The sequence below is a fragment of the Panthera pardus genome, unplaced genomic scaffold (genome assembly GCF_024362965.1).
Source record: "Panthera pardus isolate Hobbes unplaced genomic scaffold, ASM2436296v1 HiC_scaffold_24, whole genome shotgun sequence".
In the NCBI taxonomy this organism is placed as follows: Eukaryota; Metazoa; Chordata; class Mammalia; order Carnivora; family Felidae; genus Panthera; species Panthera pardus.
Window position 1 is genome coordinate 102,127,161 of NW_026526810.1, and position 25,777 is coordinate 102,152,937.

The 25,777-nt window shown below is 41.9% G+C and overlaps 1 protein-coding gene and 1 long non-coding RNA gene across 2 annotated transcripts in view; one reads left to right on the forward strand and one right to left on the reverse strand.

Annotated features, from left to right (window-relative positions):
• Positions 1 to 5,408, reverse strand: part of SGPP1 (sphingosine-1-phosphate phosphatase 1) — a 35,309-nt gene extending 29,901 nt beyond the window's left edge. The window contains exon 1 of the mRNA XM_019451589.2: positions 4,488 to 5,408. Coding sequence (XP_019307134.1) covers positions 4,488 to 5,186 — 699 coding nt within the window. The 5' untranslated portion in view covers positions 5,187 to 5,408. The remainder of the gene's footprint in view (positions 1 to 4,487) is intronic.
• The window catches only part of LOC109268348 (uncharacterized), a 103,254-nt gene that overhangs the window by 27,473 nt on the left and 50,004 nt on the right, over positions 1 to 25,777 (forward strand). The window contains exon 2 of the long non-coding RNA XR_008417223.1: positions 9,827 to 9,936. This is a non-coding gene — a long non-coding RNA (uncharacterized LOC109268348). The remainder of the gene's footprint in view (positions 1 to 9,826; positions 9,937 to 25,777) is intronic.

Genomic DNA, 25,777 nt, shown 5'->3' on the forward strand with positions numbered 1-25,777 from the left:
CTAAAAAGCTGTTTGTGTAGTTTGACACAATCCTATTTCAAAAATATTTATTATTGAAAAGATTCTTTAAAAATCACACAGTGTGAGTTCAAAAGAATTTTTGCATAAGCTCTGGAGTCTGTAAGATTAAAAATTTTTTTCTAATGTTTATTTATTTTTGAGACAGAAAGATAGAGCATGAGCTATGGAGAGACATAAAGAGAGGTAACACAATCCGAAGCAGGCTCCAGGCTCTGAGCTGTCAGCACAGAGCCTGACGCTGAGCGCAAACTCATGGACAGACCATGAGATCATGACCTGAACCAGTTGAGATCATGACCTGAGCCAAAGTTGAACGCTTAACAGACTGAGCCCCCCAGGTGCCCCTGAAGTCTGTAAGATTTAAATTTTCCCTGTGAGACTTACTAGCTATGTTACTTTGAATAAATTAATCTTCCTCTACCTTACTTTCCTGATCTGTAAACTTGTATTAATAGTAGGACCAAACATTGGGAAGTTATAAAAGTAGACTAAATCAGGTAATAGACATTTTAAAAAATGTCTGACCTTCATACATGTTAACACTAGAATTACTATTATTATTATTAAAATTAGTGAGGGGCGCCTGGGTGGCTCAGTCGGTTAAGCGTCCGACTTCGGCTCAGGTCACGATCTCGCGGTCAGTGAGTTCGAGCCCCGCGTCGGGCTCTGTGCTGACTGCTCAGAGCCTGGAGCCCGTTTCAGATTCTGTGTCTCCATCTCTCTCTGACCCTCCCCCGTTCATGCTCTGTCTCTCTCTGTCTCAAAAATAAATAAATGTTAAAAAAAAAAAAATTAGTGAGAGCATATGGACCAGTTGGGAATGGGTTTGGCTATAAAGTGTATGATGATGACAATTTTTTAAAATGAGATTAATCTAAAAACTTTCTTAATGTCATTAAATCAAGTATATAATTAGAACTCATATGCAATATTATTTAAAAATTAAGAATTTTTATTTTTGGAAAGGACATGCAAAAATAAGTACAAAAGGAGTGCTTTACTTTTAATTTTAGATTATTCTTCAAAGGACCATGTTCTTAGTACCTAATGCTCCTGATTTCTTATTTTTTCCCAATTCAGGCTACAAAAAAATTCCAACAAATAATATGAAAGCAGTAATTATTATCCTGGCTAATGGATTTCAAGTTACTTAATACCTGGAAATGCCATACACTTTCTATCTTGCATCAGCATGAAAAAAAATTCTTCTAATATCAAATAACTGCTTGGAGTCATACTGTTCCAATCTCTCTTTTGATATAACAAACCTTAAGAAGATTCAAAGACTGGAATTGCAAAAAAGGTGAGACAACAATGTTGGAGAAATACAAAATATATTTTAAGGATCAAGAGTTAATTTTACTTATTAGGGGTTTAAGAAAATACTTTTTTTTTCCTCAGAAATCTTTGGGAAACTTCAGTAAAATGCAATAGACCTCACTTAGCTAGCTAATGGATCAGAATCTCTGAGAGTAGGGATAGAAACCTGCACTTTCAACAAGCCAGAAGTAATTTTGTTGGTCTATGGTCATTTTAAGAATAAATGAGGATTAATGAAACAGAAGGGGTTAATTAAAAATAAAAAGGCTCTGTGTAGGGGCACTTGGTAGGTTCCGTGGGTTAAGCATCAGACTCCTGGTTTGGCTCATATCAGGATCTCAAGGTTTAATGAGTTCAAGTCCCACTTAGGGCTCTGCAATGGCAGCATGGAGTCTGCTTGGGATTCTCTCTCTCCCCAGCTCTCTCTGCTCCTCCCCCACTTGCACGGTCTCTGTCTCTCTCAAAATAAATAAACCTAAAAAAATTTTTTTTTAAACAGCCAAAAAATGGGGGGGCGGGGGAGGATACTCTTTATAGGAAGTCAATCTTGAGCAGATTTCAAAAGCTGATTTCACATTAATTGGCAGGGAGCAGTTATTCCACACCAAAAGGATGGTATGTGAGAGAACTGTTTCCAGAGATGTTTCAGCATCCCAGGCATATAGAAATAACCACACTTGTCCTGAATAAGCACTAGGGGCCCAGCAGATAGACAGGACTATCAACCCAAACTACTATTAATTAGAAAAACACCAGGCTTTCATTGCTGAATTCTTACCCCAGTTTCCAGTATCGTTTTTTCATTACACACTCCTGAAAATATAAGCCTCCAAACTACTACAATACTGACAGAGAGTAGGACCAAAACAGCTTAAGCAAAGGAAGGTACTTTTGTTTTCAATTATAACAGGATTTTTTTAAAGAGTAAAAAAGTTGGGGCGCCTGGGTGGCTCAGTCAATTGAGCATCAGACATTGGCTCAAGTCATGATCTCACAGTTCATGTGTTTGAGCCCGGCGACGGGCTCTGTGCTAACAGCTCAGAGCCTGGAGCTTGCTTTGGATTCTGTGTCTCTCTTTCTCTCTGCCCCTCTCCCACTCACCTTTGTCTCTCTCTCTCAAAAGTAAACATAAAAAAAAGTAAAAAGTAAAAAAGCATTTTGTTTTTCATACTAGGTTATTAAAAACATTTATAAACACAGAGCTTCCATACAAGGGAGCCTTTCTTCTATAACCAAAAGATAAACAATTATTCGAATTTAGAAGTTTACTCGAATTTAAAGTAAAAAAATCTAAAATAAGAAATTTAATTTTACAAGATTAATTCTAATAGTTCAGTCTCCACATATGTAAAATACAGTTTGAGAGTAGGTGATTTTTAAAGTCGTGTCTAGCTAAATTTATAAAATTGTACGATATACGAATTCCTCAAACTTTGAATTAAACATACTAGGTTCTCCAAAACTATAATGTAAGCTTTTTCTAAGAATTCAAATAACCCTGAAATATTACAATACCAATACCTACAATTCATAAATCATCAGCAGTACAGTTTTCAGACTTTCTGTTAGCACGTGCTTTGAATAAGTGAGCAAAAAATAACCTTTTTTTTTTTACTTGGACTCTAATAGTAACACCATGCAACATAGCTACTCATTGAGGAATTATAAAAGACCCTACAGTTACAGTTTTTTCCTGAAAGTCTCGTGAAAATAAGACAAACATTAGCTAACCAGTAAATATGCCAAACATAAATCAATGACAATCTTAAATTCTAAAATATTTAGATCAAATAAAACATGATATTTATCTTTCATGCAAAATAGGCAGCACTATTTTACAATTTTGAGTATCACCTATGTCGCCTTTGGCTAAATAGGAAAAAATAATTGTCCATGGTACTCTTCTGTCGTAATTCTGTCATTCTTACTCTGCACATTACATATTTTGCATGATACTGTAAGAGAGATGTACTGCACAGAAGTGCCCATGGGGATAAGACATTATACTGCAATTAAATCTGGCATGAGTAAGCTTAACTTAATGGAGTTTTACACAGAATTGAGTATATCTCAATTTAAGATGATTTCGTGCTCTGATGGAAAAAAAAAAATTGAGGATGTCTAATTCTTTAGATTCTCCATGATTACTAAGTTTATTCTTAAATTAAGGGACTGGTCTACAGTAGGAACAAAGCTCCTTACAATTTTTAAAAGATGGATAAAACAAGATAGCAGTCTAAGAATAAATGTTGCTTCTATAAAAAAGAGAATCAGTATTCAAACCTAAGTAACATGAAAGAGTGAAAAATGGGAGGCCAAAAGAAGGAAGCAAAATATATTTCCCATTAGAAACTCATCCCCGATTGTCAGGCTGTCCTTGCTGTCGTTACGTGTCATTTTTATAAACCCACTAGTCTGACCAAGAGCCCTGATTTTAAGAAAAACTGTAATAAAAGTATGCACTTTCAAAGCTAATGAAACAGTAATACCGTAATAGCTCAACAACTGATACTACAAATCAGTGATTTAGGAGATTAATTAAACTTTGTATCCAACAGCAAATTAGCAGCCACACCCCTAAAAAAGATAACTCAGGCTGCGTTCCATTCACTTCCATAAACAGTGGCCTTCGTTTAAAATTCATTTCTTCATAGCCTCGAACGACCATGTTTGTTTTGCAATTACACGACGGTTTTATAAACACTGTCTCAGTAAATAAAGCTCAAGACTTTACCCAGGCCTGGCAGAATTAGTCTGGGGCAAGGCATCATTATGGTGAAACTGGGTCTTGGTTAAGTGTAAGAACATCATACTTAATTACAATTATATTCTGTGCATCACAAGAATTAAAACCATTTTAAAAACTCAACCAAAGCTCAATGATAATGTTACTCCACGAATAGCGTTTCCTTTGGGTTCTAAGAAAGGCAATTAGAATACAGTTTGACAGCTAAGTCTCTTAAGTTTTCCCGGATCATTTAATTTTTTAAAACCTAGAAAAGGCCTGTTTGCGGGGACTGTGAAATCCCGCGGAAAGAGAGGTTTGGGAGGGGAACGGCCAAATTAACATAACTGCAGGGAGTGAAGACAACTCTGGGTAGTTTAACTCTCCAAGGCTGAGCAGACGACAGACAAGGGACCCTTACCTGCCAGCGGCCGTAGGTGAGGAGGATCATGGAGATGGGGATGGCGGTGCCGGACATGGCATGGGTGGAGGGCATGCTGTACTCGGAGTTGTAGAAGACCTCCAACTTGACCACGGGCGGCGAGGCGGGCCGCGGCCAGCGGATGATGTCCTTGGTGCACTGGCCCAGGTACATGACCAGCACCCAGATGACCACGAGCCTCCGGCCCACCAGGGCGTCCAGGTTCCAGATCCAGAAGGGGAAGAACAGGATGTAAAAGAGTTCGTTGCCCAGCTCGGTGCCGAAGCAGAACAGGTAGTAGAGCGGCCAGTTGCTCACGTGGGCCAGCTCACCCTCCTCGCCCGTCAGCGAGTTGCGGCGCAGGGCCCCCACGCGCGGCGGCGAGGCCGGGCCCAGCTCGGTCGCCAGCCCGTTCCGCACGCCGTTGGGGGCGCCGCCGCCGCCGCCGGGCTTGGCGGGACACTGATTGCGGTCGTTCCCGGGCGGCTGGGGGCCTGCAGACGCCCCAGGCTGCGGCTCTCGGCGCCGGGCGTCTCCGGCTAGGGGCGCCTCCGCTGTCTCATCCTCCCTCGGATCGGTGGCGGGAGCGGCGGAGCGGCGAGGTAGCGCTTCCACCCCGCACAGCCGCTGGAAACGGGCCACTTTCTGCGGCTCCTGCAGACGGCGAGCCAGCTGGGCCAGGCGCTGCCTCAGCGACATGATAACGGGACCCTGGCGGCCCGCAGACGGGAGGACGTCGGCGGCGGGAAGGCGGGCCGGACCCTGGCGCAGCCTGGAATCGTCCCCGCGCACCTGGCCAGCGGCAGCAGCGCCTAGCCGGACCCGCTCGGCTCTGCCCGGTGACGGCGCCACAGGCCGCAGCCGCCGCCGCCGCGCGCCTCCGCCCCGCGCGCCCCTCCCAGGCCGCGCGCGCTCCGCCACCGCCCGCGGCCTCCACGCGCCGGCGCGCGCAGCGCCCAGCCCCGCCCCCCACTGCCGCGCCGGGAGGGCGCCTGGCCGCGCGCGGCCGCCTCGAGCGCATCCGGCGGCGTGGGGGTGCTGAGGCTCAGCGGGGTGGCTGTGTTGAGGTTCGCCTTGACACCCGCCAGGCGTCGCGGCGCTGGGCGGGCGGACCTTGTCCGCCCCCTTCTCCAACTTCAGCCCTCGTTTCCCTCCGGCTGATGCTGCCGGCTTGCCTCTGACCACCGTTGGTTCGGAGAGGCCACGACCCTGGGGGCCGGCCTCCGAGGTGCGAGTGGCCAAGCACCCGGACATCCTGCTGGCACAGAATCAAGTGTTTAATGGTGAATGAAGGCGAAATAACCACCATAGGCACGGAATCGTTCGACTCAAGTAATCACAAGTAATTACAGAGCTGTTTCTGACGGCTCATGTCCTGAAAGCCACGTGCCAATTGACCAGTGGTGGCAAGATTAGATGTAGATCCCAGGACAATACTGCACCATTGATCAAATAAGAGATCACAGTTATCTTGACTTAAATGTAGTATTTTAATAAATTCTAATAGCTAGGTGGGGTTGCACAGAAGAAATTAATTGGTTCCTGGAGGCAGGCTGTAGATTTTTTGAGCTTGATGAGGCTGATTTAGAGTCTTAATTTCCATGTCAGGAAAGTTACAAACTTGACTTCTAGAAAATACAGTTTTTATTAGAAAGTCTCTGAACTTTTTTTTAATACTTATTTTTGAGAGAGAGAGAGAGAAAGAAGGACACAAATGGGGGAGGGGCAGAGAGAGAGGGAGATAACAGAATTTGAAGCAGGCTCCTGGCTCTGAGCTGTCAGCACAGAGCCCCAGGTGGGGCTCCAACCCACCACCAATGAGATCATGACCTGAGCCAAAGTTGGACTAGCCACCCAGGTGCCCCAGAGATTCTCTGAACTCTTAATTCCAAGAAGCTACTTCAAGTAAGGTGGATGTCAATAATTAAAGAATTTGAACCTCTTCCAAGAAAGTTGGGAAATTTCCCCTACCTGTGTCTTTAGCAGTATTTCCTTCATTTCCTAGGGAAATTATTCTCTTCCTCCCACTTCACTTGCTACGCTATAGCCATAGGAAGATAAATAAATCATCATCTCTGTCTTAAAGTTGCTCACAGTATAAATGGAAAATGCTAAAATGGAGATAACATGCTCTGGAACGGAGAAGAAACAAGTTGACTAGGGACAACAAGCCAGGTAAGAAGTAATCCTCTTGAGCTGGGATCCTTTATTAAAGAGCGTGATGAGAGTAGGTGGAGAAACTCATCTTAGGAAAGACAGAAAATGAAGAAAGATGGGACAGGAATGTGCAAAGATGTATTTGATAAACAGTAGCTCATAGAATACACAGTAGGAGGAGTAAGTGGTTGGAATGGGGTTAGAAAGAGGGGATGGGACCAGACTGTAAAGACCTTGAATGCCAAGCTGGAGATTTTATTTGTAGGCAGTGGAGAGCCATGGAGGGCTTTTAACCTAGGGAGTGACACCATCAGAACTGCTTTAGAAAGATAACTGAGAAGGAAATCGAAGGTAAATTGCCAGAGGTCAGAGAGCAAAGGCTAGGTAAATAATTAGAAGATGATTGCAGTAGTCAGGTGAGAGGGAATGGGGGCAGGAACTTGGACTGTGGTTCTGGGAATCAGAAGGAAGAGATTTGGAAAGGATTTTGGAACTAGGAAAAAGTTAAAGCATTTCATTTGAATTCATAGGTCTGCAGGCAAATAATTGTCCGTCCTTGATTAGAACACATTGTGTCTAATATTGAGGCATTTATAATCTAGTGAGGGAGACAAAACATGCGAGTATATTCAAAGACATAAAGCCAGACATACCAAACGGATCAAAGAAATCAGACACAAGCAATCACTTCATGGAGTAAGCAGAGAGGTGGCATTAGGTTATCTATGAATGGTCCTGTGAAATGGATGATTAGCTGGCATTTGAAAACAAGGAGCAACTTGTACAAAGGTGGGAGGAGCCTGGTTTCTGTCAAAATCATTTGTTTATAAAGGCTGAATGTTTTTTGAGAGAGTGAGAGAGAGAGAGAGAGAGAGAGTGAGAGAGCAGGTACGAGCAGGGGAGAAGGACAGAAGGAGAGAATCTCAAGCACGCTCCAAGCTCAGCATGGATCCCACAACCCTGGGATCACAACCTGAGTGAGCCAAAATCAAGAGACGCTCAACTGACTGAGCCACTCAGGTGCCCCTTGTTCAGATAAAGAATTATTCGGATTCATTCAAGGAATTTCCAATTCTGGGGACTAATTAGTCTAAAGAGAGCAGAGAAAGAGGAAAACATATAAAACAAAGTAGGAGGTGATATTTATATCCTACGGCTAAAATATGACTTCATCACTGGCATATTTTGTCAGAATGTAATATCCTCTTTAAAAGAGAATAAAGAGGGGCACCTGGGTGGCTCAGTTGGCTAAGCGTCCGCCTTCAGCTCAGGTCATGATCTCATGGCTCGTGAGTTCGAGTTCGCATTGGACTCTGTGCTGACAGCTCAGAGCCTAGAGCCTGCCTTGGGTTCTGTGTCTGCCTCTCTCTCTGCCCCACCCCCCCTCCCTGCCCTGCTTGCATTCTGTGTGTGTGTGTGTGTGTGTGTGTGTGTGTGTGTGTGTCTTTCTCTCTCTAAAAATAAGCATTAAAAAAAATTTTTTTAAGACAATACAGAGACAAAGATGATGGGGAGGTGGGAATTTGGCCTCTGACTGCACTGAAGAGGAAAAGAATGCAAGTCAAAAGACAAAACTTGAAAAGGCTGACAGTGTCCTGCTGCTGCTGTAAATCTGTTAATGATAAGGACAAGGCCAAAAGCACCAAAGCACCATGATGAAAAGAATAGTTCTGGTGGATTCTGTTTACACTCACTCTGATACTTTTCATCTTGAAACTTAACAGAAATTGAACCATATCAAAAGATTCAAATATAAACTTTCTGTGGCAAGCATTTTTTATAACAAAGCATAAGCATTTTTTAAAAAGAAAAACATTGCTACCAAGTAATGACATGATTATCTGGGTGTAATTCAGTGTCTTCCCTGCAAAGCCAAATATCTTAGTTTATGTTGCATAATTAACATGTTAAATTTTGTTAGATCCTTCTCTGTACTTGAGTTTAACTTTATGTAATATTGAAATCTTTTTTGTGATACATGAACTATACAAAGGTAAAATATTGCTGTCATTTCTTTCATAAAGGTAGTAGGGAAACACAATATATAGGCTTAGCCTTGGTCATTTTGCCTTCCACAACTAATTTAAATAAAGTTGTATTTTGTCATATTGGGTTGAGATAAATCATTGATTGAACTAGTTTTACAATGAAGTCAAAGAATTTTACCTTTAGAAATACGTCTTCTAAGTAATATATATTTAAAACTGTTATACCATATTGTATATTTGAAAGTTACTGAGATAATAGATCTTAAAATCTCATCATAAGAAAAAAAATTGTAACTATGTGAGTTGATGGATGTTAACTAAAATTGTGGCTATCATTTTGTAATATATACATAAATCATTATGTTATACACCTTAAACTGATACAGACTTCTACGTCAATTATACAATGAAACTAGGAGGGAAAAAACTACATTACTTAATAAGAAAATGATAATACTTATTTTAAACTGAATATTTATTATAATTTTTTTGAGCCTGGAATATAACTTAATTTCTTATTCATTAAACTACAAAATTTATATATTGCAAGTTATTTAGCCTAAATTATTACTATTAACTATCACTAGAATAGTCTTGACATGTAGATGTCAGTACATAGTGCATTATGGGCATCAATAAATGGTGAATATGAATTTGTTATTTTTGAAATATTAAACCTATGTTTTTTTAATTCTTTGCATAAATACCTACTGATTTTATCCTGCATCTTTGATTAGTTTTATTTTCTAAAAAATAGGATTTCCTCTGAATTCTTAAAAAGATGCCTAGCATAGCACAAATATAAATAAAATGTGATAAACATAAAATTTGTAATTAACAGATAAGGAATTTTCTATGCTTTGTGTTTTCTATGCCCTAACATTTCAAATCACTTTTCCCAGAGTAAGATTCGAAGGAAGAAAACCTTACAGAAAATGATCTGAGAGTATTTTAGGCAAAAAAAATATATGGCCTCTCACCCACTTTAACTCTAATCCATGCTGGCTGAGATGACCATGGAATTCTTTCCTTACCATATAGACCATTTATACTCAGTTTTATTTTACCCCAAATTTATAGTACTTTTTTTAAAACCATTTTTTTCTTCCTAAGAATTTCCCCCTTTGTTAATGTCTCTATCCAGTTCCAGTTTTCTTATTATTAAAATCTGGCTCTTGGCTTTTTCTTTTCTAGAAATGATTGGTAATACACGTGTATACCCAACTCAGAAGATTTTTTTTTTTTTTAATTCAAGACTTGAAACCTCCAACCACATCTGCCCATTCATCATTCCAGACATTTTGGTAGGTGTTGATTTGCCCCTAATATTTCTATGTTTGTAATATACTAAATGCTCCATTAATCAAAATGGTTAATTTAATTTTCTGAAGAACATAAATTGTTTTTATAAACTAGCCATTGGTGAAAGTATTTATAAAATGTGTTTGGTATATTTTCTTTTTGTTTTTCCTTTTTTTTCTTTTTTCTTTTTTTTTTTTTTTTAATTGTGGTATATTTGACAACATTATGTTAGCTTCAGATGTACCACTTGGTAATTCAACATTTGTATACATTGCAAAATAATCACCAAAATAAGTCTCTTTACCAGCTATTACCATACAAAGTTAATGCAGTATTATTGACTATATTCCCCATGCTGTACATTATATCCCCATGACTTTTTTATTTTAGTTCTGAAAGTTTGTACCTCTTGATCCCTGTCACCCATATCTCCCCCAGCAATCTCCTTTCTTCTCTGGCACCCACCAGTCTGGTTTCTACATCTAGGAGTCTAGGCTTTGTGTTGTTTTGTTTTTTAGGTTCCACATACAAGTAAGATCGTGTAGTATTTGCCTTTCTCTGTCTGACCTATTTCCTTTGCAGAGTACCCTCAAGGTCCATCCATATTGTTGCAAATGGCATGATTTCATTCTTTTTAATAGCTGAGTAGTATTCCATTATATTTATATGCCACATCTTTATACATTCATCCATCAATGCACACTTAGGTTGTTTCTATATCTTAGTTACTATAAATTAATGCTGCAACAAACATAAGGGTACATATATCTTTTCAATTTAGTGTTTTCTTTTTCTTCAGACAGAAAACCCAGCGTGGAATTTCTTCATCATATGGCAGGCCTATTTTTAATTTTTTTAGGAATCTTCATACTGTTTTCCATAGTGGGTGCACAAATTTACATTCCCATCAACAGTCTACAAGAGTTTCTTTTTCTCTACATCCTCACCTAAATCTTTTATTTCTTGTCTTTTTTGTAATACCTATTCTGACAGATGTGTGATGATATTTCATTTATTTACCTGATGATTGGTAATATTGAGCATCTTTTCATGTGCCTGTTGGCCTTCTATATGTCTTCTTTGGAAAAAAATGTGTATTCAGATCTTCTGCCCATTAAAAAAATTTTTTGTTATGAATTGTCTGAATTTTTAAGTATGTTTTGGATATTAACCCCTTATCAGGTATATGATTTGAAAATATCTTCTCCCATTTGATAGGTTTACTTTTTCTTTTGCTGATGGTTTCCTTCGCTATGCGGAAACTTTTCAATTTGGTGTAGTCCAACTTGTTTGTTTTTGCTTTTGGAGCCAGTTCCAAAAAAAAAAAAAAAATTGCTAATACTGATGTCAAGGAGCCTACTGCCTGTTTTCTTCTGGGAGTTTTATGGTTTCATGTCTTAACATTCAAATCTTTAATCCATATTGAGTTAATTTTTATAAACGGTACAAGATAGTGGTCCAGTTTCATTCTTTTACATGTAGCCGTCCAGTCTGCACAACATTTATTAAAGAGTCTATCCTTTCTCTTTTGTATGTTCTTGCCTCCTCTGTCATAAATTAATTGGCCATATATGTGTGGGTTTATTTCTGAGCTCTCTTTCCTAATGCATTGATCTATGTGTCTGCTTTTATGCCAATACCATACTATTTTGATTGCTATAGCGTTGTAGTATCATTTGAAATCAGGGAGTGGGATACCTCTGACTTTGTTCTTTCTCAAGATTATTTTGGCTATTCAGGATCTTTTGTGATTCTGTATAAATTTTAGGATTGTTTGTTTCTAGTCCTGTAAAAACTGCCATTGGAATTTTGATGAGGTTTGCATTGAATCTGTAGATTCCTTTGGGTAGTATGGACATTTAACAATATTTATACTTCAAATCCATGTGCATGGAATAGCTTCCCATTTATTTGTAACTTCTTGAATTTCTTTCAAGTCATATTTTTCAGTGTACAGGTCTTTTACTCCTTGGTTAAATTTATTACTAGGTATTTTATTCTTTCTGATGCAGTTGTAAATGGGATTGTTTTCTTGATTTCTCTCTCTCTTTTTTAAATGTTTATTTTTGAGAGAGAGTGCAAGCAGGAGAGGGGCAGAGAAAGAGGAAGACAGAGGATCTAAGTGAGCTCTGTGACAACAGCAAAGAGCCTGATGTGGGGCTCGAACTCACAAACCGTGAGATCTTAATCTGAGCCGAAGTCACTTAACTGACTGAGCCACCCAGATGCCTCTCTGTCTCTTTTTTTAAATGTTTATTTTTGAGAGAGAGAGAGAGAGAGATAAAAGAGCACAAGCAGGGGAGGGGCAGAGAGAGAGGGACAGAGGATCCAAAGCAGGCTCCTCACTGATAGCAGAGAGCCTGATGCAGGGCTCAAACCCCTGAGTCTTTAGATCATGACCTGAGCCGAAGTCAGATGCTTAACCAACTGAGCCGCCCAGGCACGCCTTGATTTCTCTTTCTGATAGTCCATTATTAGTGTATAGAAATGCAAGAGATTTTTGTATATTAATTTTCTATCCTGCAACCTCACTGAAGTCATTAATTACTCCTAGCGGTTTTTTGGTAGTGTCTTTAGGGTTTTCTATATATAGTATTATGTCATCTGCAAATAGTGACAGTTTTACTTCTTCCTTTTTGTATGCCTTTTATTTCTTTTCTTGCCTAATTGCTGTGGGTAGGGCTGCAAATACTATGTTGAATAAGATTGGGGAGAGGGGCACCTGACTGGCTCTATCAGAAGAGCATGTGACTCTTGATCTCGGGATTGTGAGTCTGAGCTCCAATTGGGTGTAGAGATTACTTAAAAATTAAAAAGTGGAGAGGGGCACCTGGGTGGCTCAGTCAGTTGAGCCTCTGACTTTGGCTCAGGTCATGATCTCATGGTTTGTGAGTTTGAGCCCTGTGTCAGGCTTTGTGCTGACAGCTTAGAGCCTGGAGCCTGCTTTGGATTCTGTGTCTCCCTCTCTGTGTGCCCCTCCCCCGCTCACGTTCTGTCTCTCTCTCTCAAAAGTAAATAAACATTAAAAACATTTTTTTAATTAAAAAGTGGGGAGAGTGGGCATTCTTGTTTTATTTCTCATCTTAAAGGAGAAAGCTTTCACTTTTTTACCATTAAGTGTAATATTACCTATGTATTTGTCATATATGGTCTTTATTAGGTCAAGTATACTGATTTTGTTGAGTTTTTTGATTCATAAATGAAGGCTGAATTTTGTCAAATGCTTTCTCAACATTTATTGAGATGATTATATGATTCTAATCTTTCATTTATTCTTATTTCTTATCTTTTTAAATGTTTATTTGGGCCACCTGGGTGGCTCAGTGGGTTGAATGTTCAACTTCAACTGAGGTCATGATCTCACAGTTCATGATTTCGATGCTGTCAGAGCAGAGCCTGCTTCAGATCCTCTGTCCATCTATCTCTCTGCCCCTCTCCTGCTCATACTCACTCTCTCAAAAATAAATAAAACATTTTTTAAAAAACACTCTAAATATTTATTTATTTTGAGAGAGAGAGAGAGAGAGTGTGAGCCAGAGAGGGGCAGAGAGAGAGAATCCCAAGTAGACTCCATGAGAATCCCAAACCCAACATGAGGCTCGATCCCACGACTGTGAGATCACGACCTGTGCCAGAATCAAGAGTTGGATGCTGAGGAGAGAGAGGAAGATGGCGGCATAGGAGGACGCTGGGCTCACCGTGCGTCCTACTGATCACTTAGATTCCACCTACAACTGCCTAAATAACCCAGAAAACCGCCAGAGGATTAGCAGAACGGAGTCTCCGGAGCCAACGCAGACGAGAGGCCCACGGAAGAGGGTAGGAAGGACGGTGAGTTGGTGCACGCTCCACGGACTGGCGGGAGGGAGCCGGGGCAGAGGGGCGGCCCGCCGGCCAAGCAGAGCCCCCGAGTCTGGCTTGCAAAAGCGGAGGGGCCAGACGGAGTGTGTTCCAACAGCAAGCGGGACTTAGCATCTGGGAGGTCATAAGTTAACAGCTCTGCTCAGAAAGCGGGAAGGCTGGAAGACAAAGGGAGGGAGAGTTGCTGAGCCCTGGAACGACAGAGCTCAGTTTGGCGGGGAACAAAGGCGCTCGCCAGTGCCGTCTCCCTCACCCATCCCCCAGCCAAAATCCCAAAGGGAACCAGTTCCTGCCAGGGAACTTGCTCCGCGCAAACACCCAACGCTGTGCTTCTGCAGAGCCACCCCTCAGGCAGCGGGTCTGACTCCTCCCGCTGCCACAGGGCCCCTCCTGAAGTGGATCACCTAAGGAGAAGCGAGCTAAGCCTGCCCCTCCTGTCCCCGTGCACCTTACCTACCCACCCCAGCCAATACGCCAGATCCCCAGCACCACAAGCCTGGCAGCGTGCAAGTAGCCCAGACGGGCCACGCCACCCCACAGTGAATCCCGCCCCTAGGAGAGGGGAAGAGAAGGCACACACCAGTCTGACTGTGGCCCCAGCGGTGGGCTGGGGGCAGACATCAGGTCTGATTGCGGCCCGCCCACCAACGCAAGTTATACACCACAGCACAGGGGAAGTGCTCTGCGGGTCCGCACCACTCCAGGGACTATCCAAAATGACCAAACGGAAGAATTCCCCTCAAAAGAATCTCCAGGAAATAACAACAGCCAATGAACTGATCAAAAAGGATGTAAATGATATAACAGAAAGTGAATTTAGAATAATAGTCATAAAATTAATCGCTGGGCTTGAAAACAGTATAGAGGACAGCAGAGAATCTCTTGCTACAGAGATCAAGGGACTAAGGAACCGTCAGGAGGAGCTGAAAACTGCTTTAAACGAGATGCAAAATAAAATGGAAACGACCACGGCTCGGACTGAAGAGGCAGAGGAGAGAATAGGTGAACTAGAAGATAAAATTATGGAAAAAGAGGAAGCTGAGAAAAAGAGAGATAAAAAAAATCCAGGAGTATGAGGGGAAAATTAGAGAACTAAGTGATAGACTAAAAAGAAATAATATACGCATAATTGGTATCCCAGAGGAGGAAGAGAGAGGGAAAGGTGCTGAAGGTGTACTTGAAGAAATAATAGCTAAGAACTTCCCTGAACTGGGGAAGGAAAAAGGCATTGAAATCCAAGAGGCACAGAGAACTCCCTTCAGACGTAACTTGAATCGATCTTCTGCATGACATATCATAGTCAAACTGGCAAAATACAAGGATAAAGAGAAAATTCTGAAAGCAGCAAGGGATAAACATGCCCTAACTTATTTTTTTTTTAATTTTTTTTTCAACGTTTTTTTATTTATTTTTGGGACAGAGAGAGACAGAGCATGAACCGGGGAGGGGCAGAGAGAGAGGGAGACACAGAATCGGAAACAGGCTCCAGGCTCCGAGCCATCAGCCCAGAGCCCGACGCGGGGCTCGAACTCACGGACTGCGAGCTCGTGACCTGGCTGAAGTCGGACGCTTAACCGACTGCGCCACCCAGGCGCCCCAATGCCCTAACTTATAAAGGGAGACCTATAAGACTCGTGACTGATCTCTCTTTTGAAACTTGGCAGGCCAGAAAGGATTGGCACAAGATCTTCAATGTATTGAAGAGAAAAAACATACAGCCGAGAATCCTTTATCCAGCAAGTCTGTCATTTAGAATAGAAGGAGAGATAAAGGTCTTCCCAAACAAACAAAAACTGAAGGAATTTGTCACCACTAAACCAGCCCTACAAGAGATCCTAAGGGGGATCCTGTGAGACAAAGTACCAGAGACATCGCTACAAGCATAAAACATACAGACATCACAATGACTCTAAACTAGACCACTGGTCTAGTTGAAACTAGACCACTTTCTCACATCGTTCACAAAAATAAACTCAAAATGGATAAAGGACCTGAATGTGAGACAGGAAACCATCAAAACCCTAGAGGAGAAAGCAGGAAAAGACCTCTCTGACCTCAGCCATAGCAATCTCTTACTCGACACATCCCCAAAAGCAAGGGAATTAAAAGCAAAAATGAACTATTGGGACCTCATGAAGATAAAAAGCTTCTGCACAGCAAAGGGAACAATCAACAAAACTAAAAGGCAACCAACGGAATGGGAAAAGATACTTGCAAATGACATATCGGACAAAGGGTTAGTATCCAAAGAGCTCACCAAACTCCACACCCGAAAAACAAATAATCCAGTGAAGAAATGGGCAGAAAACATGAATAGACACTTCTCTAAAGAAGACATCCGGATGGCCAACAGGCACATGAAAAGATGCTCAACGTCGCTCCTCATCAGGGAAATACAAATCAAAACCACACTCAGATATCACCTCACGCCAGTCAGAGTGGCCAACATGAACAAATCAGGAGACTATAGATGCTGGAGAGGATGTGGAGAAACGGGAACCCTCTTGCACTGTTGGTGGGAATGCAAATTGGTGCAGCCACTCTGGAAAACAGTGTTGGAGGTTCCTCAGAAAATTAAAAATAGACCTACCCTATGACCCAGCAATAGCACTGCTAGGAATTTACCCAAGGGATACAGGAGTCCTGATGCATAGGGGCACTTGTACCCCAATGTTTATAGCAGCACTCTCAACAATAGCCAAATTATGGAAAGAGCCTAAATGTCCATCAACTGATGAATGGATAAAGAAATTGTGGTTTATATACACAATGGAGTACTACATGGCAATGAGAAAGAACGAAATATGGCCCTTTGTAGCAACGTGGATGGAACTGGAGAGTGTGATGCTAAGTGAAATAAGCCATACAGAGAAAGACAGATACCATATGTTTTCACTCTTATGTGGATCCTGAGAAACTTAACAGAAACCCGTGGGGGAGGGGAAGGAAAAAAAAAAAAGAGGTTAGAGTGGGAGAGAGCCAAAGCATAAGAGACTGTTAAAAACTGAGAACAAGCTGAGGGTTGATGGGGGGTGGGAGGGAGGGGAGGGTGGGTGATGGGTATTGAGGAGGGCACCTTTTGGGATGAGCACTGGGTGTTGTATGGAAACCAATTTGACAATAAATTTCATATATTGAAAAAAAATAAAATGAAAAAAAATAAAATAAAATATAAACAAACAAACAAACAAACAAACAAACAAACTTGGCAGGCCAGAAAGGCATGGCAGGAGATCTTCAATGTGAGGAACGGAAAAAATATGCAGCTGAGAATCCTTTATCCTGCAAGTCTGTCATTTAGCATAGAAGGAGAGATAAAGGTCTTCCCAAACAAACAAAAACTGAAGGAATTCGTCACCACTAAACCAGCCCTACAAGAGATCCTAAGGGGAATCCTGTGAGACAAAGTACCAGAGACATCGCTACAAGCATAAAACATACAGACATCACAATGACTCTAAACCTGTATCTTTCTATAATAACACTGAATGTAAATGGACTAAATGCACCAACCGAAAGACATAGGGTATCAGAATGGTTAAAAAAACAAGACCCATCTATTTGCTGTCTACAAGAGACTCATTTTAGACCTGAGGACACTTTTAGATTGAGAGTGAGGGGATGGAGAACTATTTATCATGCTACTGGAAGCCAAAAGAAAGCTGGAGTAGCCATACTTATATCAGACAAACTAGACTTTAAATTAAAGGCTGTAACAAGAGATGAAGAAGGGCATTATATAATAATTACAGGGTCTATCCATCAGGAAGAGCTAACAGTTATAAATGTCTATGCGCTGAATACAGGAGCCCCCAAATATATAAAACAATTACTCGTAAACATAAGCAACCTTATTGATAACAGTTGGATGCTAAACCAACTGAACTACCCATGTGCCCCAAAAGCTGATGTTTTCTTGTTGATTTCCTATCTATATAATTTATCCATTGATGTAAGTGGAGTGTGAAGGTCCTCTATTATTACTGTGTTGTCGTCAATTTCTCCCTTTTTGGTCCATTAATATTTGCTTTATATATTTTAGTGCTCCTATATTGGCTGCATATGTACTTATAAATGTTATATCTTTTTGCTAGATTGACCCTTTTATCATTATATAGTGTCCCTCCTTATCTTTTATTACAATCTTTGCTTTAAAGTCTATTTTGTCTGGGGGCACCTGGCTGGCTCAGTCAGTGGAGCATGTGACGCTTGATCTCAGGGTCATGAGTTCAAGCCCCATGTTGGGCGTGGAGCCTACTTTAAAAATAAATAAATAAATAAAGTCTATTTTGTCTGATACAAGAATAGCTGTACTAGTTTTCTTTTTGTTTCCGTTAGCATGGAATATCTTTTTCTATCCCTTCACTTTCAGTCTGTGTGTATTTTTACTTCTGAAGTGAGTCTCTTCTCAGCAGTATATAGATGTGTCTTGTTTCTTCATTCATTCAGCCACCCATTCATTTTGAGTGGAGAACTTGATCCGATTACATTTAAAGTGATTTTTGATAGGTATGTATTGCCATTTTTTTTTCTGGCTGTTTTTATAGTTCCTCTCAGTCCCTTTCTTTGTCTCTTTCTTCCCTTGTGGTTTGATAACTTTCTTCAGTGTTATATTTAGTTTACTTTCTCATTTTCTTTGGTGTATTTTCTATAAGTTTTTGTTTCATGTTTACTGTGAGGTTTTTTTTTTAATTTTTTTTTTAATGTTTATTTATTTTTGAGAGAGAGAGAGGGAGACACAGAATCTGAAGCAGGCTCCAGGCTCTGAGCTGTCAGCATAGAGCCCGACGCGGGGCTCGAGCTCACAGACCGCGAGATCATGACCTGAGCTGAAGTCGGATGCTTACCGACTGAGCCACCCAGGTGCCCCATGGGTAAATCTGAACACTTTCTAAAACTACAAGTTTACTCTCTTCCCCTCAACATTTTGTTTTTGATGTATTGTTTTTGATGTTTTGATGTTAAAATGCAAATTTTACATCTTTGTATCTTATGTATCCTTTGACTATTGTAGTTTAATTTTACTACTTTCTTTCTATTTTTAATTTTTTTTTTATTTTAGGGAGAGAGTGTGCAAATGAAGGAGAGGGGCAGGGGAGAGAGAATCTTAAGCAGGCTCCGTGCTGAGCATGGAGTAGGCTCAGCATGGAGCCTGACACAGCACTTGATCCCATGACCCTGGGATCATGACCTGAGCCAAAATCAAGATGCTAGATGCCTGATGCTCAACTGAGCTACCCAGGTGCCCCACCAGTTTTGTCTTTTAACCTTCATAGTCACTTTATAAGTATTAATCCACTACCTTGTATATATTTGCCTTCTACAGTGAGATTTTTACTTTCATATGTTTTCTTGTATTAATTAGTGCTACTTCTTTTCAGATTAAAGAAATCTCCTTAATGGCGCACCTGGGTATCTCAGTTGGTTAAGCTTCTGACTCTTGATCTCAGCTTAGGTCTTGATCTCAGGATCATGAGTTCAAGCCCCATGTTGGGCTCTGTGTTGGGCATGAAGCCTACTTTAAAAAAAAAAAAAAAATGAGGGGCACCTGAGTGGCCAGTTAGGCATTTGACTTCAGCTCAGTTCATGATCTCATGGTTCGTGGGTTCAAGCCCCGCATCAGGTGCAGTGCTGACAGCTTAGAGCCTGGAGCCTGCTTTGGATTCTGTCTCTCTCTCTCTCTCTCTCTCTCTCTGTCTCTCTGTCTCTGTCTGTCTCTCTCTCTCTCTTTGACCCTCCCCCACTCATGCTCTGTCTCTCTTTCTCAGAAATAAATAAACATTAAAAAAAAAAGAAAGAGGGGCACCTGGGTGACTCAGTCGGTTAAGCGTCCGACTTCGGCTCAGGTCATGATCTCACAGTCTGTGAGTTCGAGCCCCGCGTTGGGCTCTGTGCTGACCGCTCAGAGCCTGGAGCCTGTTTCAAATTCTGTGTCTCCCTCTCTCTCTGACCCTCCCCCATTTATGCTCTGTCTCTCTCTGTCTCAAAAATAAATAAACATTAAAAAAAAAGAAAAAAAGAAAAAAAAAGAAAGAAAGAAAAAAATCTCCTTAACATCTCCTCTAAGTCTGATTTAGTAGTGATGAACTCCTTTAGTTTTTGCTTGTCTGGAAAACTCTTATCTCACCTTCTATTCTGAATGATAATCTTGCTGGGTGGCATATTCTTGGTTGGAAGTTTTTCCTTTTAGCACTTTGAATAGTCATGCTTCTTCCCTCTGGTCAACAATGTTTCTGCTGAGAAATCTGCTGATAGTTTTATAGGATTTCACCTGCACACAACAACTTGTTTTTCTCTGGCTGCTTTTAAGAGTCTCTCCTTATCTTTGACTTTTGTTATTTTAATTATGTGTCTTAATGTGGATCCCTTTTGGTTATCTTATTTGGAACTCTCTGAGATTCCTGAACCTGGATGTTTCCTTTCACAGGTTAGGGAAGTTTTCTGCCCCTTTGTCTCTCTCTTCTCCTTCTGGACCCCCTGTAATGTGGATGTTATTCCACTTGACGTTGCCCCATAGGTTTCTTTTTTTTTTTTTTTTTAAGGTTTATTTTTGAGAGAGAGAGACAGAGAACTAGGGCAGGGGCGGGGAGTGCAGAGAGAAAAGGAGACACAGACTACAAAGCAGGCTCCAGGCTCTGAGCTGTCAGCACAGAGCCTAACATGGGGCCTGAACTCACAAACCATGAGATCATGACCTGAGCCAAAGTCGGACACTTAACTGACTGAGCCACTCAGGCACCCCTGCCCCATGGGTTTCTTTTTATATATATATATTTTTTACTTTTTTTTTTTAAATGTTTTCATTCATTTTTTGAGAGACAAAGAGAGACTGTGAGCAGTGGAGCAGCAGAGAGAGAGGGAGACCCAGAATTCGAAGCAGGCTCCAGGCTGTGAGCTGTCAACACAGAGCCTGATGCAGGGCTCGAACCCACAATCCGCGTGATCATGACCTGAGCTGAAGTCTGCCGCTTCACTGACTGAGCCACCCAGGCACCCCTAGATTTCTTAAATTACTTGCATTGTTTCTTTTTTTTTTTTTTCTTTTTGCTGGTATGTCTGGGTAAATTCCATTGCTTTGTCTGAGTACTTACTGATTCACTCTGCTTCATCCAGTTTGCTGTTGAATCCCTCTATAGATGTTTATTTTTCAGTTCAGTTATTGTATTCTTCGGTTCTGCAACTCCTGTTGGTACTTTTAAAATATTTTTTACATCTTTCTTGAAGTTCTCAGCGTGTTCATCGTTCTTCCAAGTTCACGGAGCATCGTTATGACCATTACTTTGAATCTTTATAGGGTAGAATACTTATCTTCGTATCATTAAGGTCTTTTTCTGAGGTTTTGTGTTGCTCTTTCATTTGCAGCATACTTTTCATTTTGCTTGACTCTCTGTTTGCTTCTATATATTAGGCAAAATAACTACTTCTCCCAGTCTTGAAGCCATGGCCTTATGTAGGTGATAAATGTTCTAGTTCAACTTTGCCCTAGTTCTTGGTTGTCTCTGGAACCTTTGTGATTGACTACACTGCTGATTTATTCTGATACGTCCTATTATTGAGGACATGCCAAGACCTATTAGTGTTCCAAGGGGAGGACTCTCATTTACCATCTAGTTTCAAGCTGACTGGAAGCCAGGCCCTCAGGTAGCAGCTTTTTTTTTTTTTAAGATTTTATTTTTGGGGCCCCTGGGTGACCCAGTCAGTTAAGCATTCAACTCTTGATTTCAGCTCAGATCATGATCTCATGGTTCATAGGTTTGAGCCCCTAGTCAGGCTCCATGCTGGCAGTGAGGAGCCTGCTTGGGATTCTCTCTCTCCCCCTGCCCTTCCCCTGCTCTCTCTGTCAATAAATAAACTTTAAAATAAATTTTTTTTAATTTTAATTTTTTAAGTGTTTATTTATTATTGACAGAGAGAGAGAGAGCATGAGCGGGAGAGGGGCAGAGAGAGAGGGAGACACAGAATCTGAAGCAGACTCCAGGCTCTGAGCTGTCAGCACAGAGCCTGACACAGGGCTAGAACTCACAGACAGCAAGATCATGACCTGAGCCGAAGTCGGACGCCTAACCGGCTGAGCCACCCAGGTGCCCCTAAAATAAAATTTTTTAAAAAGATTTTATTTTTAAGTAATCTCTACACCCATGTGAGACTCAGACTCACAACCCTGAGATCAAGAGTTGCGTGCTCTACTGATGGAGCCAGCCAGGCACCCCAGTAGCAGTTTTTAAAGGAAGCAAAGGTATATAGTCCTGTGGGGCTGCAGTCATAATCCCTGCTGACGTCAAGACCAGGAGATCAGGAGGTATACCCTGAGTGACAGTTACAAAAGTTGGGACTCCAGACAAGTGTATGAGCTCCCTTCTGGGATGTCTTGTTGAGCTGTAGTGAGGCCAAAGGAGCGTGGAGGATGGTGTCTTCCTGCTTATATTCTCTGGGAATGCCTACATAGCCTCTAGATGTTTCAGAAACCTAAAGCCTGTCCCTCAGGCTGCAGCTCCGCTAAGTAAATAGTCCTTTTTCATAAGACTGGGGTTGTGTTTCAGTTCGCTGCCTATGCAGCGCCCCGGGGGTGGTGACCAACCAAGAACTGTCTTTCCGACCATTACATTCCTGTGGAGCCCAGGAATGCCAGCCCCTTTGGCCACCAGGACCAGGTGATCAAGGGGCATCCCCTGTATGTATCGCACACACCCACTAGCTTTAGCTAGGCAGCTGGAGAATGTGAGGAGTAGGGGCATTCTCACGGGCATTCGAAAGGCAGCTGGAAAATGTCTTGGCTGTACACACCCGGGGGTTTCAGGAACCAGTGGGAGAGCACCTTGTCCGTGTGCTTGAACCAGCTTCACACCAGGAGCGGGACAATGCCACAGCTCTCTGTCTGCCCAACCTGGCCAGGAAGCGGGGGAGTGCTGCCACCACCAGCAAGGCAGTGGCCTTGTGCCACCGCTGCTCACTCCCACCTGTGTCAGTAAGGCAGCAGGAGGGTGAGGCCTTGGAGTTTGCTACCTGTGCCAGCAGGAGTGCTGGACGATGCACCTGCCATCTGCCAGCACTCCTTCTCTGGGGGGATTTCAGCTGTTCCCTGCCCCTCAAGCAGATGCTTTTATATTAGCAAATGAGTCTCCTCCATGTATAGACTAGGCACTTTTCAGCCTGATGTTTTTTCTCTGGGTCTCAGGGCAGGTGAGCCCTTTAAAAAAAGATAATCTCAGTTGCCTCTGGCACTTTGGATCCCTGGGACATCAGCCCTGTTTGTCTTCTAAGTCAGACGTTCTGAGGGCTCATCTCCCTGGGGCAGATCCCAGGAGTTGGGGCGCCTGATGGGAACACCAGCCCCTCACTCCTCTGGGAGAAGTACCATACAGGTGAGATTCCCCCACCTCGTGCATCGCTGAGCTGGGGATGAGATTTTTGCCAAGACTGTGTCTCTACCTCCCCTACTTGTCTTTTTATCTTTTTTTGTGGAGAAGCAGTCCATCTACTTTTCGGATCTTTTTCAGAGAGAAATGATCCGTATGTAGCTGTAGATTTGGTGTTTTGGAGGGAGGAGGTGAGTGCAGGATTGCCCTATGCTGTCATCTTGCCACAACTGGTATATTTTCAAATGTAGGTTTTTGAAAGTACAGTAGAATCAATAGCCTAACTTTTTGGGGCTTTTATTGTGGCCAAAAATACATAACATAAGGGGCGCCTGGGTGGCTCAGTCGGTTAGGCGTCCGACTTCGGCTCAGGTCATGATCTCACGGTCCGTGGGTTCGAGCCCCGCGTCGGGCTCTGTGCTGACAGCTCAGAGCCTGGAGCCTGTTTCAGAGTCTGTGTCTCCCTCTCTCTGACCCTCCCCTGTTCATGCTCTGTCTCTCTCTGTCTCAAAAATAAATAAACATTAAAAAAAATACATAACATAAAATTTGCCATCTTAACCTTTTAAAAAACAAGTTTTGGGGTGCCAGGGTGTCTCAGTTGGTTAAACGTCCAACTTCATTTCAGGTCATGATTTCACAGTTCATGGGTTCCAGCCCTGCATCGGGCTCTGTGCTGACAGCTCAGAGCCTGGAGCCTGCTTTGGATTCTGTGTCTCCCTCTCTCTCTGTCCCTCCCCTGCTCATGCTTTGTCTCTCTCTGTCTCAAAAATAAATAAACATTAAAAAAATTAAAAAACAAGTTTTTTTGTATGGGGGTATTTGAGGACTTTGAAGAGTTTTAAGATCAGAATTGGAAATGGATTCAAAGAATTGCATTGCTAGAAGAGGCTTAGAAGCCATTATATTAATCTCATTATATGAGAGTCATGCAGTTTATTAATCTTGTAAATTAAGTACCAACTATGCCAGATTCCTGGAGATACAATGTTATTAAGACACTTCTCCTGCTTTCCAATATGCTTGTGTTCAAATAGTCACTGAGGGTGCTATCAAGAGCCGTCATCTTTTTTATAGGCTCCCAGATTAGGTGACTGGGTATTATCTCTCGAGTTTTCCTTCTCTGAATTCTGTCACCCATTCTTCTTTATTCCCACTGCCACAACTCTAAGCCAAGTTCAGTTGACAAGGAAGGAGCATTCTAAGAAATGATTGAAGGTCTATGTTACAGAAGAGAGTTTCAGAGTCACAGTTGAATTTATACAAGAAACCTGTAACAGCTGCTTCAACCAAAACAAATTCTGTGTTTACCTTTTATTAAATGCTTCAAAAATTTTTTTTAATTTTAAATTTTATTTATTTTGAGAGAGAGAATGCGTTCACACCCGCAAGCAGGGAGGAACAGAAGGAGAGAGAAGGAGAAAGAGAGAGAGAGAGAGAGAGAGAGAGAGAGAGAGAGAGAGAGAGAATCTTAAGCAGGCTCCATGCTGGGCTCAGAGTCTGACACAGGGCTCAATCCCATGACTGTGAGATCATAACCTGAGCCAAAATCAAGAGTCAGTCGCTTAACCAAGTGAGCCACCCAGGTGCCCTGTGTTTACCTTTTATTATTTTTTTTTTCAGTTTATAAGTTTTATTTTATTATTTTTGAGAGAGAGAGAGAGTTGGGGAAGGACAGAGAGAGAGGGGGGAAGAGAGAGAACTGCAAACAGGCTACATGCTGTCAGCACAGAGCCTGACACAGGGTTCAACCTCACCAACTTCAAGATCATGACCTGAGCCAAAATCCAGAGTCAGACAGTCACCCCTGTGTTTACCTTTTATTTCATTTTATTTAAAAATTTTTTTTAACATTTTTTTATTTATTTTTGAGAGATAGAGCATGAGCATAGGAAGGGCAGAGAGAGGGAGAGACACAGAATCCGAAGCAGGCTGCAGGCTCTGAGCTGTCAGCACAGAGCCCGATGGGGGCTTGAACCCATGAGCCATGAGATCACGACCTGACCCAAAGTCAGACGCTTAACTGACTGAGCCACCCAAGAGCACCGATCCTGTGTTTACCTTTTAGACCTGTCATCATGCTCAGTTCCTCCTTTGGCAATCCAATGTGATTTTCTGTGGGAACAAGGATGGGGCCTCCCCTCCAATCAGGCGTGTCTTTTATTCATAGGCCACCCACGTCAACAACTCCAAACCTCCTTCTCTAGGTGAAACTCTGGTTTTCTTTCCTTCTCCCTAGCTATATAATAATGCCCATATTCAAGGCTCATGTCTTTCTTTTTTTTTTTTTTAATTTTTTTTTTAACGTTTATTTATTTTTGAGACAGAGAGAGACAGAGCATGAAGGGGGGAGGGGCAGAGAGAGAAGGAGACACAGAATCAGAAGCAGGCTCCAGGCTCTGAGCCATCAGCCCAGAGCCTGACGCGGGGTTCGAACTCACGGACCGCGAGATAGTGACCTGAGCTGAAGTCGGACGCTTAACCGACTGCGCCACCCAGGCGCCCCAAGGCTCATGCCTTTCATAAAGTACCTAAGAAAATGAACACCTAAGTTAATCTTGCTAGCACTCTGTGGAATTGATTCCTCCAGTAACCACAGGTTAGACACTCACCTTCTCCTGGGCCA